General features: G+C 44.7%; 1 protein-coding gene across 7 annotated transcripts in view; it reads right to left on the reverse strand.

The window, feature by feature from the left end:
* Nucleotides 1-15399, reverse strand: part of SMOC1 (SPARC related modular calcium binding 1) — a 151165-nt gene extending 135766 nt beyond the window's left edge. For 3 of the 7 annotated variants that reach the window (XM_036913349.2, XM_057488355.1, XM_057488356.1), the window contains exon 1: nt 15030-15397. In XM_036913349.2, coding sequence (XP_036769244.2) covers nt 15030-15128 — 99 coding nt within the window. In that variant the 5' untranslated portion in view covers nt 15129-15397. Of the gene's footprint in view, nt 1-15029 lie in introns of all 7 variants that reach the window. The other 4 variants (XM_036913350.2, XM_036913351.2, XM_057488357.1 and 1 more) reach the window with 2 other exon arrangements.
* Nucleotides 15400-16776: the final 1377 nt, after the last annotated feature.

Raw genomic sequence — 16776 nt, forward strand, 5'->3', positions numbered from 1 at the left:
CAAAAACACTATAACAGAAATGAAGAATGCCTTTGATGGGCCCACAGTAGATTGGACATAGCTGAGGAAAGAATCTCTGAGCTTGGGGATATGTGAACAGAAACTTCCAAAACTGCAAAAGAAAGAGAAAAAAGACTGAGGGGGGGGAAAGAAAAGAATAGAACATAGAATATCCAAGAAATAGGCCACAACTGCCAAAGATGTGACATACATGCAATGGAGATACAAGAAGGAGAAAAAAGAGAGAAAGGAACAGAAGAAATATTTGAAGCAATAATAACTGAGAATGTCCCCCAAATTAATGTCAGATACCAAACCAAAGATCCAGGAAGCTCAAGCAGGATAAATGTGCCAACACCCCCCGACCGACACACCCCAAAAATAATAATAATAAAAACACTGTACCTCAGCATATCATATTCAAACTACAGAAAAATCAAAGATTTTTTAAAATCTTGAAAAAAACACCTCACCTATAAAAAAGGAAATATAAGAATTACGTTGGGGTTCTCAGAAACCATGCAAGCAAGAATGTAGTGGAGTGAAATATTTTAAGTGTTGAGAGAAAAAAAATAAACCTAGAATTCTGTATCCTGCAAAAGTATCCTTCAAAAGTGGAGAAATAGACTTTCTCAGACAAATGAAAACTAAGGAAATTTATTGCCAGTAGATATGCCTTATAAGAAATATTAAAAGAAGTTCTTCGGGGAGAAGAAAAATGGGATGAGTCAGAAACTCAGACTTACATAAAGAAAGGAAGAACATTAAAGAGGAAAAAAATTGTTTTTCTTATTCTTAATTGGTCTAATGTAACAGTTTGTTCAAAACAATAATAACAACAATGCACTCGGCGATTGTAGCTTACATATAAAGTGAGGTAAATTACAGCAATGAAACAAGGTACAGGATTGATGAATTAGGAATATTTGTTACTATCAGGTACTTACATTACCTATGAAGTGGTATAGTGGTGTTTGAAAGCGGACTTAAATTAGTTGCAGATATATATTGTAAACTCTAGAGCAACTACTAAAAAAAAATTTTTAAGTAAGTATTATAATATGATAAAAGAAAGGAGAAAAATAGAATCTTCTAAAATGCTCAATTAAAAGCACAAAGGCAAAAGAGAAAGGGAGGAAAAAATAAAAACAAAGAACATGAAAAATGAATAGAAGACAGAAACATATGACAGATGTTAATTCAAATGTATCAACAATCACTTTAAACATCAAAGGCCTAAGTATACAGATTATAAGTATTTAGATGGAAGAAATAGTGGATATGGTTGTTACAAGCCACCTTATATGGAAATTTCCTCCAGGAAATCATGCTGTCAAGAGTCTTTACTGAAATGCCATTCTGAGAGCAGTTGGGGGGCCCGGGCGTGGCCTCAGTGGGCCCACCTGCAGGGCCTGCTGTGATAAGCTCTCCAACCCTGGACAAGGGAAGGCTGGGTTCCGCATGGGGCGAGAAGAGGAGGAGCGCTAGAAAAATCAGGCCCTGCTCCTTCACCTCCAGGGAATTTGCCTGGGCACCAGGGCTGGAGCGTGCTGGGCAATCCCCAGCCTGACCCCCAGGCCCTGAAGTCATGAGGCGTGCACACCAACATGGCCCTCTGGTTACCTAAGAGTAAAACTGCTTCTCACAGTCTTAAAGAAAAAGGGGAAGTGATCAAGCTCACTCATGCTTCCTTCAGACACTAAACGCAGGAAAACAACCTACAACCCAGAAAAAGAGAAAATGAAAGAAGACTCCAGGAAGGAGACAGTCTACAATTGCCTGGAGGAGAGGACACAGCCACATGGCAGGTGGAGAAAGATCACACTGAAGAGAATCTTTTCTCCACTGATTTCCTTTTAGGAGGTTCCTCCTGACCTATTTGGGTTGAGAAAGGAGAGGAATTTGATTTATTGCACAAAATGACTAGCTTCATTTTACAAAAGAAGGGAACAGAACCACACAGATTAGAAATCTTCCACATATTGATGGACTTTTTACCTTTAATTCCAAAGGGGAAAACTGAAGGAAATGAAATAATTTTGGGTTCTCATATGAATTTCTCATATTTTCTTGTTATATCTGTTATTTTTATGAATAGTTAACATTTACTGAGCATCCTGCCGTTATTTCATTTAAGCTTCACAATGACCCAATGAAGTAAATAAAATCCTCATTTTACAGATTAGGGAGCTGAAGCTTAGAGCTTAATTTGCCCACGAACACACAGAAGGAGCAGAACTAGAACTTGATCCCAGGTCCTTTAGCACCAAACCTCTATGCTACCACTGCCTTCCGGATGGCAAGGAAATGAGCAGCTAGGCAAAAGGTAGTGGTTCAGACTTTTCTCATCACCCAGCAATGATAAGGAAGTGCATTTCATTCTCAAGGTAGATGCAGCTTTAAGGAAAGAAAAGGTACAACCTGGACATAAGCAGGAGATGGAGCCTAGGCTGTGGGTCGTCTCTTGCTAAGCTCCACCTTGACAGGGAGAGGAAAGTACAGTAACACACCTATTAGGAGAGGGTTCTTGATCCTCAAAGCCAAGGAGAAGACAAGATGGATGGAAATGATGCATTTTGTCTTGTATTCAGCCCCTGACCTCAGGCTACTTGGGCCAATGCAGCTGCGGATCCACCCTAAATTTATCTGAAGTCACTGCCAAAGGGGCCAGTGAAAGTGTCCTCAGGAGGGCCCTGAACACTTTCAGACCTTCTTTAACAAATACAAACGGTGTCCACTTCAACCCTCAAACTGGGTATTGATTTTAAAAAGCCTCCCAAAAGTGGCATTTGTAGACCATTATGCCAACCATAAAACATGCACCTGTGACCCAGGCCATTTGCCATTTGACTGTGTACTTCTGCACTGATTGCATTACTACTAACAAACATTAAGAGTCTTACATCAAGATCTACCTTTACTTCTTCAAACTTTGTTACTGGCTACTTGTTCTGTCTGCTCTGCTGTACATTTCCTAACTCCAGCATTTGCAGAAGCCATGAATTCATGAGCTTTAAGGGACAGAGAAACCAGAACCCTGTGAAAGGGAAGGTATTATAGCACCAATAGTCAGGTAGCAAAGATGGTGAAGAAACTCACATGTCTGGAGTGTTTTGGCCATATGTTCTAAGCACTGCAAATTGGTGAACTGACCCAAGGTAATTCAGAAATAGAATTCTCTACTAAAATTCAAGTTATTTCTTCCCTTTGGCTAGACTTTTGCCACTTTTCCAAGTTCTCCAAGGCATCTTGAATGGAAAAGTCACGGACAGAGCAATGGAAGTAAAGATCTGGGGTCTGGCTCAGGTTTTGCCACTAGTTGCCCATAGGGACTGGGAACAGTCCTTACCTCATGCATAAAAGGAAGGCATCTGTGAGATTTCTTCTGGCTGTGGGACTATGTGATCATGCTCATCTCATTTTGGGGGCAGGGAATCCCCCCCAAATGATCTTCTGGAAGCATCTTCATTTGACCTATTTTTTTCCATGCTGAAAGTGTCCCAACTTTTCCTATGTTCCCTTTGTTCTACCAGCTCTAATCTCCCAGGAACAGATCTCGCTCTCTGGGCTGTGACCATCATAGTCCAACTCACTTCTCATCACACATTCCACCCCACTATTCTACTGGTCTACAAATGCCACAAATCCCCAAATGGACACTTTGCTTGTTGCTCTAGCATCCCTTCCACTCTCCTGCCTTGTACAGCCACATGGTCAGGAGGAAGGAGAAGGAATAACTTGACCCCCAGCTCCAGAAATTGGTGTCCTGTCTCCTACCTGCCTCATCATTGGTCTGAGGACTCTAGGCTTAAGTCACCCATAGCCTGGCACTCTCCTGGCCAAAGGGATTGGTTAATGGATATTTGTTCCAATTTAGATCAACAAGCTAAGAGCCAAGATTTTCTGAGAGCACCTAGAAATAAAGATTGTCTCTCTTCAAGAGGGCTACTGGAAGCCAGTTCTCTCTTCCCTCTTGTAGAAAGTGTGGTGTTTAGATATGAAGCATGGAAACACTGCAGCAGTTCTGCCACCATGAAAAGCTAGGCTTGGGATTAAACAAACAACATAAAAGGCAGAAGGGAAAGGCAGAAGGTCGCTGAGTGTCTGATAAAACTGTTAAGCTACTGAATCAAACCCATCCTGAAACCCACCTTGTATCTGTACTTTCTATCCCTTGAGCCTGGGAATCCCCCACACTGAGTCATTCCCAAACGATGTGTACATACCGAAGATCATGCACAAAGCTAATCTACAATTATATTTTAAAGGTCTCCCAACAGGCACTAGAAAGTAAAACCAGCTCTCTCATGCTCTTTCTGCTTCTACCAAAAACCGAGAAGATTCCCCTTCCTAAGCCACCAGCCAAGAACTTAGGGCAGTTTCCCTCTCGAAGTTCTGCAGCCACAGAACTGAAAGGAGGCCACTCCTAAAAGGGACCACTGGCACCTAAGCTTCCTTCCTCTGTGCCCCTCCATGGCAACACCAGAGATGTGAATGATGGCAATGCCACACAACAGTTACACACCATTTTCAGTATAACTTTTTACTTGTTTAAAAATCAGTGACAACTAATAAATTAATGGATCACAAAATGATCATCACCGCATGCTAATATCACAGACGTTATGTGTCCCCTGATGGAAGCACACACCAACTCCCATGAAACATACTTGCCAAAAACACTATCACATCTATAACTAATCAAGCCTCTAGATCAACCTATCAGTTTAAAAGAAATATAAAAGAGGAATGCATTACACAACACTAAGGGAATGCAGCTAGCAAAATCTAGTGTGGAAAACCATACAACAACCTATTTATTCAACAAATAAATTACAAAGTAAAAAGGAGGTAGAGGGGAAACACATAGACTAAGAGATTTAAGATACAGATAAGCTAGTATGTGGGTGGCCCTTATCTGGATCTTGATTCAAACTAACAGAAAACCATATTTGGGAGATAATCAGGGAGATATGAATGTTAATTTAGTTGTATTAGATAGGTTTCCCCCACTCTGTGAAAGTTTCCTATGAAAACTTTCATAGGCCAAAATGGTGTAAAGAGAAGAAGAAATTACCATTAACTTACATGAAAAAAATTTTAAGCATTCCCTGACCCAAAAAAATCACCTATTTTAGGCTTTTCTGATACCTTAGGACACATCTTGCTAATGGATGCACAAAATAAATGGAGATAAAGCACAGATGCTCACAGACACAGTTCAGATCTCAGGCAGCATGATGCTGAGATGCTAGCATGGCTCCTGGCAAAGGAGCCCGGCGGGCCCCGTTCACGGCTCCGGGTGCGTCCACCTCTGTAACAGCTCGCTGCAAAAACAGCTGCTGAACATTATTTCCACTTTTCGCCTTTTCTCATAAAAGCAAAAGTCCTCTTCGGATTCCTTTCAGTTATCAAAAACAGGTACCGATAGGTCTTTTGTAAAAGCAAAAGGGCATTAACACAAAGTTTCAAAAAGCAGGGGACAACTGTATTAAGGAATTATCATTAATATTCTTTGGTTGTGATACTATGGTTAGATTTCTTTTACCATCTTTATGTTTTAGAGATATACATGAAAATATTTACAGATGATAAGATTTCATGTCTGGACTTGCTTTAAAATAATCTGAACAGGGGACTAAGGGAACAGGTCGAAAAAAAGGACATTGGCTAGGATTTGTTCATTGCTGAAACTGGGTGAGAGTTCCATGGGAATTCATGTAACAGATGGTCCCTGACTTAACGGTGGTTTGACTTACTGTATTTCAACTTATGATAATATGAAAGCGATACACATTCAGTAGAAATGGCACTTCAGATTTTGCATTTTTCCTGAGCTAGAAGTATGCCACATGATAGTCTCTTGTAATACTGGGCAGAGGCAGTGAGCCACAGCTCCTAGTCAGTCACCTGATCACAAAGGTAAATGACCAATACACTTACAATCATTCTGAACCCATACAACCACTCTATGCATCAGTTTCACTGCGGCATTCAATGAATAACATGAGATATTCAACACTTTATTACATAATAGGCTTTGTGTTAGATGGTACTGCCCAACCACAGGCTGATATAAGTGTTCTGAGCACTTGTATCACATTTAAGGTAGACATGTTCCAAGTCAGTGAGTAAGGTAGAAAAAAAAAACAACTACCACTCCTATTTTGAAAATTAGCAAAAAATCTGGACAGATGGTTCCCAAAAGAAAAGGAACTTAAAAGTAGCATTGCCAGATATAACACTGGATACCCAGTTAAATTTGAATTTCGGGTAAGTAACAAATAACTTTAGATAAATAACAAATAATATTTTATTGGGGCCATACTTATACTAACATACTATTTGTTGTTTTTATGAACTCATATTTATGTAATTACATTATTTATATTATATTACTTAATGACATTACCCATACTTATGCAATTTGCAATTTAGGTGATCCTATGTCAGTATTTTCATAATATATTTGAGAAAATGATCAGCCTCATTCCTAATCACCCAAGACAGCAGAGGAGAATACCTGTCAGGCAGAGGCCAGAGAAGGAAACACAGGTGCACCTGGCCCTGGGCTGGGAGGAAGTGTGGCCTCAGGGCCTCAGGAGGGCAGCGGGGAGGTGGCCAGCCATGCAACAGGGTGAGGGGGATTGCAAGTTTGGTTGAATGTCTCAGAGCATGTTTCTCAGGGGAAAGGAAAAGTGTGATGAGCAGCACAGAGCAGAGGACCCCTCATAGAAGCATCCCTTTTATTATTTGCTCTTTAAACTTTATTTTGATCTATCTACATGCACTTTTATCTTTTTGGAAAACTTTATTATGTATTATATAATACAAAATGGAATTTAAAAATCCACGTACTCACCTGCCACTTTAAAAACAGAACATTACTAATTCAGAGCAAGCCTTCAGTGTCCCCTCCCATGTGTCTCTCTCCCTCCTGCCCTCACACCCTGGGTAACCACTAACCTGAGATAAGAATTACCATTGCCTGGGTAGGATTTCATTACTTGGATACACCACAATTTATATTTCTAGCCTCCTGTTCCTGGGCATTTATCTGGTTTCCAATTTTTCACTACTACCAAAAAGTACTCCTATGGATGTCCTTAAACATGTCTCTCGGTATATATTTAAGTGTGCTTCTCTAGGGTACTTGACGGAGTGGAATTATAAGGTCAAAGAGTGTGTGCAACTTCAACTGTAATTCTACAAAATGATCGTACTAATTTAGATTACACCAGCAGCAATAAATATATTTTTTACACTTATGTCCTATTGAGGCTAATTGAAAATTCTCCGTCAAAGAAACTGAGTTCAAAACAGACAAAATGTGGAGGAAGCCTGGTACTAATAGTTACTAACCCTGAAAATCAGTCCAGCATGAGCATAGGCTGACTGTGTCAGGTATAGACTGAATTCAACGGTGATTTAGGGATCAGGCTGGATTGAGACAAGTTTGGGATTTTTTTTAATCATGCATGTTTTAAGATTTATTACTTTCCTCTAAGATTAAAAAATGCTCATTATAAATAGTTTTAATAATTACTAAAATACATTTTATGGAAATGGAACATCCCCATAACAACCACTGTTAACAGCGTGACATAATCCACCTGGTTTTCTATACATAAACCAACTTAATTTTTGCACAAAAGAAATCATATATTCTGGTTTGTATTTTACTTCTTTTGATTGTTCAATATATCTTTACAAGGAAAGAAACTATCTACATTCATCCAAAATTCAACTCTTCAATAAATATTTACTGAGCACCTTTTCTTGTGCAGGATGGAGTCTATAAAGAAATTAAGTAAGTCTACCATTAAGAGACCCCCCACTCTTAAAGGAAAGAAATTAATACATGCAGGTGATAATAATAGCCCCTATTTATCAAGCCCCTTCTATGAGTCAGGCATTGTATTAGACCCTTAATGGATGTGATAGGCAGAATAATGCTCCCCACAAAGATGCCCATGTCCTAACCCTGCTATGTTACATGTCAAGGAGGAATTAAGGTTGTTATTAAGCTAAACTTAAAATAAGAGAACAGTCTGGACTTTCCAGGTGGGCCCAATGTAATCAGCCTCAAGGGTCCTTAAATGAGGAGGAAGGAAGAACCAGAGAGATGACAGCATACAAAAGATTTGACCGGCTATTGCTAGCTTTGAAGGTGGAAGGGGGCTACAGCCAAGGTATGCAGGCAGTTTCTTGAAGTAGAAAAGGAAAGGAAATGACTCTCCCTACAGCCTCCAGAAAGACACTCAGCTCTGCTGATTTTTTAGCCCATTGAGACCTGTGTCAAACTTCTGACCTCCAGAAATGTGTGTTAAGCCACTGCGTTTGTGGTATGTGTTACAGCAAAAAAGGAATAGGAATTGGAAACTAAGACATCCTCCTTCATTCTCTGCACACCTTGAATATAGATGCTGTGTGACTTCCTTTGGACAAGTCGTGGATCTGAGGACCCACGAGATTAAAAGACAAGCCCAGGCTCATGGTAGCAGAGCTGGACCCAAACTTGGGTCTGTCTACCTGCTGAGCCTGTGCTGAGGCTGCTCGCTCCCTTCCTTCCTATGGTGGGACACAGGACAGGGAGGGACACATGCCGCCCCAGGGCAAGCAGAGCACAGGGGGCTGAGAGAACTCTACCTGGGGTGAGCCTTTTGAATGATGGGCAGAATTTTGACAGAGATGGGGAGGCTAGGAGAGGTCAGGAAATGCAACACGGTTCAGCCAGTGGGTGGAGCAACAGCACACACATTGGTGAGAGACCAGTGTGTCTGATGTGATAGCCAGGAGCCACTTGGGACTATTAACACTTAAATTTAAATTAAGTGAAATCAAATTTAAAATCCAGTTCCTCAGTTTTACTAAATACATTTAAAACTTATAGCCACATGTGTTTAATATTGGACAGTGTGTATACAGAACATTTCCAACCCAGCCAAAAGGTCTATTACAGCACTGCTGACAAAGGGAAGTCGCTGGAGTCCCTGTTTTTGAGCTGGTCAGTGGCACTGTGCACCTGAAGGAGTGATTCATGTATGTCTTTTCGCAGCACTCTGCACCTCACCCTTTTACTTATTACCTACTATTGGGTCTTTTCTCCGGGGGCTTTGCAGAAGTTTTCAAGAATAGCTGCGCAATAAACATCCACAAAAAACATATTTCAAATGCCCAGCACTGTCCTTGAGATGCTTAATCTAGTCCTAAAAATGACCAGTCTGGAAAATGGATCCAGTTTTTCTCCACTGTCAACTCTTAAAAAAAAAAAACTCCACCCTAATTTGAATCAGATCAATTCTGTAGTGTGAAATTTAAGGGGGACAGGCACAGCCGCTCACATCTATAAGTTATTTGTCAGGTTTAAAAGCACCTAACACATTATCTCTAGGCACTTGGCTCAGCCCTGGTCCTGCTGGATGGTGGGCGGGGCTGTGTAGAGGCTGCCCCACTCTGAGTCCAAAAATAAAAAAGGAGGCTGAAATCAACAGCGGTAATGCTGGAGTACACTGAACTCCACACCTAACAAGCTTAGATGCCTGCCAAAGGTAAGATCATTTTATGATCTAGCGGTTGAGTTTAGAATGATGTCAGCTACAAAGGGAAATCCAATAATCGCTATAATGACCTGTGTTGCTTCAGGGTCTTCCTAGGACTGTTGGGAGTACTCACAGAGATCCAAGTCTCTTAGCCCCTTGGTGCCTGGGGGTTCATGCACAGCACATATGTACAATGCTAACCCTGTTTGGCAGGCCTCCCAAGCAACTCCGATCGATTTCTCATCCGCAACTCAACCCTTGTGCTCTCCCAAACTGCTCCACGGTGACAAATGCTGACGGAGGAGGCCCTCCACACCAACATTCCCCCCTACCACCAGCAATGCCAGGAACTTGGCTGCTTAAACAATAGATCTCTATGTGGTTGGGAGAGAAAAGGTGCCCTGTACCTGCTGTGCAGGGCTTGCTCCCCCTCCCTCAGCCTCTGCAAAGCGGAGGGAGGGAGGAGGTTGGAATGAAGACAGTCATCAAATCAGAAACAAGCCTCCCCCGCCCCCAACTGGCAAATAAGGCTTCGACCCGGCACCAGCCAGTGAACTTTGCCACACTGCAGGGCTTGGAGGCAAATACACAGGGCCGACCCCCTGCTGGCTCAGTCTTCCAAATGAGCCCTTTGGCCAGCTGACATAGGTATTCATGCCAGGGTCTGGGCCTGCTATGGGTCTAACTGGCCAAGAACTGAAACCAAAGCCAGCAGTCACTCCCCAGTGTGAGATTTCAGGTGGGGTCACATGCACATCTGGAGAGAGGGAAGCAGAAGGAGGCAAGAAAGGGGTCCCTAATCTGGGAATTTCTGTTGTCTGACCTCAGGTGCCAAGAATTGATTTAATCATAATCTTTTGTTATGACACACTCAACATCAGTCCACGCAGGGCCCACTTTTATTTTGTAGTGAATTCACTCTTTGACTTTTACTAGTGGACAAATACCTTCAAACCCACCCTCCCTCCCACCCAAAGAAACGTAAAGTAGTGACACTAACTTAAGCTACCCCAAAGGCTTTCTCTACCAGTTTGACCCCCTGTCTCACCCTAACTTCACCCAGAATCCTGCTCCATCATTACCTTACTTTTCTTTTCATAGAGTAGTATTGCATTCCTGAAAGTTTTCTTTAATTTTAGTCACTCCTAAGTTTATAAAAGATGTCATGCTATATCTTTTGGTATATTTATTTTGCTTAATATCATATTACCAAGATTCATCCTCATTTTTGCATGGCACTACTGCTCATTTGTTTTGACCAAGTATAATTCTCCACTGTGTGAATATGTCAACTAATGTGTCCTCCAACTGATGGGCATCTGGGCTCTTTCCAGAAGTATAGTATTATCAGTATAGTTGCTTATGTCTCCTTCTAGACATATATACCCAGGAGTGGAATGCAAGGTCATAAGAAATGTACATTTCAGCTTTAGGAGATAATGAGATAATATAAAAATGTTTTCCATTTGATCGCATTTCCTAGAGTTTCTAAGATGATTCTTTCTTCTTTCTGTTCTGTTCAATTTTGTTTCTTTACATTTAACATGTCAGCTCTATCAAAACATTTAAGTCAAGTTCCTGGCCTAACACCTGAGTAGCATTTCAGATAAATCCCCCAAGTGGAAAAGAAGGATTCTTTATAGGCACATAGATAATAATGGCATCTAGGCAGACACAAGGCCCTAGACAGAGGCAGGCTGACCAAACGGAAAGGAACTGTCCAGAAACTGCTTCACACTGGCAAATGCAGAATTGAAAAAAAAGGGGATCTGGGTGCAGCTAAAGCCTGTTCCCTCACCCGTTTGCTTCTCAGTCTCTCCTCCTTCAATCTCCTATAACCACCACACACACTTATTTTTAAACAAAGACAACAGCCTAAAACTGGAGGGGAAATAGTTTGTGCAACCAATTCCAGGCTTAAATGAGAAGGGGGGTCCAGCTTGGACATCCCTGTACAGTCCAGTTTGTTTCAATAAATGTTTACTGAATGCTTTGCAGTATGACCCAACACACTGACAAAGGGGAGCTCTATTCTGCTCTCAAGGGGTCGTGAGTTTGTTCATTAGCAAGACGGGATCCTGCATGAAGTGCCGGAGGAACAAGTTAGTGCTGAGAAGATGAAAATGTTGGCCTGATCTCAAGATACGTATTGTAGGATTAGCAAAAGTTAGAACACAGTGAACTAAATACAGAAGTTCTGTGAGGGTGAAAGTGATCAAAAAAGTGTTTTTTTTTTCTAACCAAAAAAAGTGTCCTGCAGGGAAGTTCCTAGGGAATGACGCTGGAGATGGCTTTTGAGGGGTGAACCAAGTAAGTGAGAGGAGAGAACATGTAAAGAATATACATAAAACAATTAAGAAGTCAAATTTCTTGCTCAGACTTCTTTGACCTTCCCATTTTCTCAAACTTCTTAAATCTATTTCCTGCTTCCAGTCATGCTAAAGCACTAAGAAACATGGGTCACTATCTAACATGCATTGTCTGCATTTATTTAGTTTTTCGACAAACACCAACAAAGTCCATCCAGGCACCCGGCCCTATGCTGAGCTCCAGGGATACTCCCATGGGCAAGGTGGGCATAGTTGCCAACCTCACCCAGATGCCAGTCTTTGAGGGCAGACACAGGACTAAACAAAGACATGCAGTTGGCTTGGCCTGAAATCAGCCAGACTCCATCAGTCCATGAGAGTCCCTCCCCCATGTCGTCCTGCCCTGAAACATGTTCAGTAAATTGTACAGGATTAAAGAAATGGCTGCCTCTTCCGTAATTAAAAGGATCCTGACCAGGTAGCCAAGCGGCCGCTCAGAGCTGAGAGACCAAAAAATCAGGTGCTTCCTACATAATAGCCTCCAATCTGATACTTGATAGGTGCTGGTTTCCAGAGTCAAACAAATGTCAGGAATTTTATGAAGGCAGGAAGCAAATAAGGGGGCAAGGATTGGGGTCTAGCCCTCTGGGGAGCTCAATTAGTGAGCCAGATAAAGTTAAACCACAAGGGCATGCTCTCGGTTTCCTAGAAAGCCAGCTGGAAAAGATGCCAATCCTTAAGCCTCTGTCACTCAAAAGATTAACAGAAGAGACCCAGGGGTGCCCAAGGGAATACTGCAACAAACCAGATGTTTCTGCTCCTCCTTGTGACACCACCACTTTCAATGAGAGCTACACGGCTAATGCCACCAAGGAGCCACAGAAGAGAACTGAGGTCTCTTGGGATAGGTTGCAACTCAAAGGTATCACCCTTTAGCAATACAGACACCAAAAATATTATTACTAATGCTTTCCTACAGGCTTGCCTGATGTATCTGGGTTCAGTATTTTCTCACTGAGCCATCTCTTCCTTTAACAGGAACGGCATCACCAGTTGGATGAACATTCCCTGCAGCTGCTTGGTGGTGTGGAAAGCACACCACCTGTAAATCCATATAAACTGGGATTTGGCTCCCAGAGCTACACACACGAGTGTTTCAAGCAAGCCATTCAGCCTCCCTGAGTCTCACTTGCAAAATGGCATTAAAAAGACCCACCTTCGTGTTCTTATATGCCCAAGTGATCATAGAAAGTGCCTTGCCCAAGTATTCATAAATGGTAGCTCTTACCATTGCCTATAAATGCAACCCAGGTAACCACCCACTCAAGAGACCAGTTTCCCCTTCATACTTTCTAAACACACGTATGGGGCAGGAGGGAGCAGGAGAGGAAATGCATCTGGGACACACACAAGCCTATTGACACTTCCTGTTTATGTTCCACCACTTCTATCAAATTAATAAACTAGAGAAGCTGGAAGGAAACCTAACCAATGTCCCTATTTTCCCCTGAAGTCCCTAGCTTTCCCCTAAAAGTTGCTTCCTCCAATTTCAGAAGGCAGGGAAGGAGAGCCATATGGCTTGAGACGCTAGACATGCCCAGCAGCAAATGAGCCCCCCACCATTTGTCTCCGGGCCTCTCATGTGGGCGGGCATCCAGATTTCAGACAGGGTGCTCTGGTCTGCGTCTCCGTCTTGACTGTTCCTAATTATTGGAGGGAACACCGTGGCTCTCCTGACCTCGGAGTTTAAGAGCTGTGAGTCCTAATATCAAACCAAGCAGCTTCATTTAAAAGGCATCCTCATCTGCATCCATAAAAGTTACTCCCAGAGCCCTTACTTGCCCCAGCTTTGGGAATGCCTGCTGTCGAGGATTTATGACACGCCCTGGATCTAATCTGCCGCACTTTAACTGCTGCTGTTGCACATCTGGTCATAAAAGCAGGGGCCAGCCCAACACGGGGACAAACACTTTTCTTTCCTAAGTGGCTGCAAATCTGATCTCACAGTGATAGCTGGGCTCGTATGTAATCAGCCGGCATCTGGGCAGTCATTACTGCTCGGCATGCTTTGCAAGGCTTTTCCTCCACACACGACAGCTATAAAGTCTATAAAGACGATTCTCATATAGCAAAAGCTATGAATAAAGAACCGACAATCTGAACAGGTGGTAATGGGGCTGCCAAGGGATACCAAGGAAAGCACAAGTGGGTTAGGAGCCAATCCCGTTTTCATAGAGATCCCAGCTACTTTTGCATAGACTCAAGCTGCTGGTTGAGACAAGCAGCTATTGATAAAGAAGACTGCTCTGATATAAACTAATTCTTGGCCAGAGGTTGTCTGCGTTAGGTTTGCTAAAATGAACCACTAGGTGGTTTAATATCTTTTCCTAAGGTAATGGAATCCTTCATTAGACCAACTGGGGTGGAGGACTCAATACTCTAGACCAGAGGTGAACACAATGTTGACAGTTTAGGAGACTTTTACAGTGCCCTGGACAGTCTGTCCTGTGCACAGAACCGCCACATTTCATGTCGTTCAGAAACTCCAATCAGACCAAGGCTCACCAATTAGTTCAACCTCCCAGCTCTGAACCCAGGGGAAGAGACGCTGGAATACTGCGCAGCTCCTCTCCGCCACCTCTCCGCAGCCCCCCACCTCTACTCCTGCTCCAGGGCTGTGCCCAGCAGGAGGGAGCATTAAAATTATCTGCTGTGGGTTTTACGAGCAGCGATCGCTTTTTAAAACAACAACAACACAGGGTCCTTGTGTGGCTCTCCGGTAACCTAAAACTCTGGAGGGAGAGCTGCGCCCCGCCGCCTGCCAAGAACTCCAGCGCGCCGGACAGGGCGCAGTGTGAAGAACACAGGGCAGCCCTACTTTGAAGCAGGAGGCACCTCTAAGGGTCTTGGAGCAAAATGCCCTGGGAGAAGAGATGGGGAAAGAAAACCCACCCACTAGTGACAGACAGGTCAGGGCTGTGGAGGAAGGCAGAGTCAGTGCTGCAAGAAAGGATGGGGGTGGGGGTGTAGAATGGGAAAATGTTTATTTAGGCAACTTCGCCAAAAAGCCCGCAGAGTATTGGGTAGTATGTCGGGGGACAAGGTCTGACACCGCCCTTCGCCCTCCCCTGCCCTCGGTCTGCCTCCGCCGGTGGGCCCGCGGCTGGGGCGCACTTACCCTAGGGCCCGTGGTGCGATGGCCGCGAGTCGGAGACAGCTGCACCAGCACGAGCAGCAAGTGGGGCGTGAGCAGGCGGGCGCAGCGCGCGGGCAGCATGGTGCCAGCCGGGCCGGGCAGCCGGCTGCGGGCAGGCGTCGCGGGCTCTGCGGGGCGCACAGCCGCTCCTGCCTTCCTGCCTTCCTTCCCTCGGGGTCCTCGCGGCGACGGGCGGGCGGCGCAGGCGGGCGGAGGCTGCGGTCGCGGCGCGCGGTCATGAACCGCTCAGGAGGGGAGCTGGAGCGCGAGCGTGTGATCCGCGCGGCGCTCGCTCCGCTCGGCCGGGCCGCAGCGGCAGCAGGTTGGATGCCAGAGCCCGGGCCATGGGAATTCCCGTTATAAACCCCCGGGAGGGGAGGGGCGGAGCCCGGCGACCCTGATTGACGGGCCGAGAGGCCCGTAGCCGCCGACCCTCTGGCAGGTGAAAGCCAATGGGAAAGAGGAAAAAGGGGCGGCTCGCCGTCAACCCCACTGAGGAGCGACACCCGCTTACACCGCCGGGGTGGGCTCCAGGAGAGATTGGGCTAAAGAGGACGTTTTTCTCGGCCCTGCTCTCCGGGGAAACCTGGAAGAGATCCAGCAGCCTAAACCTACCAGAATGCGCACCCGGTTAATCATGATGCCTTAAATGTAGTTTTCACACAAGTGATGAGTTATCACTACAGCCTCATGATATAGACAAGAAAATAATCCTCGCGCCATTTTTCTGATGAGGATACGAGGATGCAGAGGCGCTGAGAAATCTGCTTTCCGCTGCATGGACACCAGCAACTGAGAATGTGACCAGCACAGGACAGGCTGTGACTGGCGTTGGGAGTGGGGAGCGGCACGTTCACTTCCTTCAAAGAAGCTTCCAGGGGATGACACCCCAAGTCCTACAGTGGTGGTCTCGGGAGAAGTGTCAAAGGAACAAGGTGAAGCATGTGCTGGGCTGCTGGCGAGGGTCCCTGTGGGTATGCGGACATGCCCACCTGTGGCCCTGCGGAGGCCCAGGATTGGAACCCCAGCACCCGGGCTCCCTGCCTTGAACTGGACGGCCAAGGGTCAGCCTCTGTGGGCCTACAAGCCCTGGGAGGAGATGCAGAGGGTCTCCTGGTGTGAGAGAGGGAGGAAGAAAGCATTGATTTCTGTGGGTGCAGAGACCCCAGAGATGGGTCAGCGGAGGGAGAGGAGACCTCTCCTGTGTGCCCTGCCACTTGGAAAGGACAGCACAGCAAAGGATCCAGAGAGAGGTTGGAGGGCTCTGCCCGGGCTGGTCCCCAGAGGACCCTCTTGGGAATGGCCACAACCCCATCACACCAGCTCATCAACCCAGCCAGGGTGGTCCACTGCTTTCAACCCAAGAGAACCATGATTTCTCTTCTTATGTATAGCACAGCCCTTAGGGTTTACTCCCATTGGTATGGACACTCACTTCAGGAGGAGGGACTCTTTTCTCCAACCAGACTGGAGGCCGTGCTGGCACTTAACTCCTGCTTGTCTGGGCCTGAGAGGTTCTGACAAAGCTTTGCTCTGCTCCTTTAGGGCTTCGCTCCTGAACTGTATGAACAAGCTTCCCACCCAGTTCCCTCATCCAGCTTTGCCCATTCCCCTTTTCTACCCCTTCCAGCCTTCTACCTGAATCCTTCGGAAAAGCAAACCTGAATGCATAAAAGTCTTCCACTCTCCCAGTGCTCTCAGGTGAAAAAGCCCAGAGTGGACACTAGAA

This window comes from Manis pentadactyla, chromosome 11, assembly GCF_030020395.1.
Source record: "Manis pentadactyla isolate mManPen7 chromosome 11, mManPen7.hap1, whole genome shotgun sequence".
Taxonomy (NCBI): Eukaryota; Metazoa; Chordata; class Mammalia; order Pholidota; family Manidae; genus Manis; species Manis pentadactyla.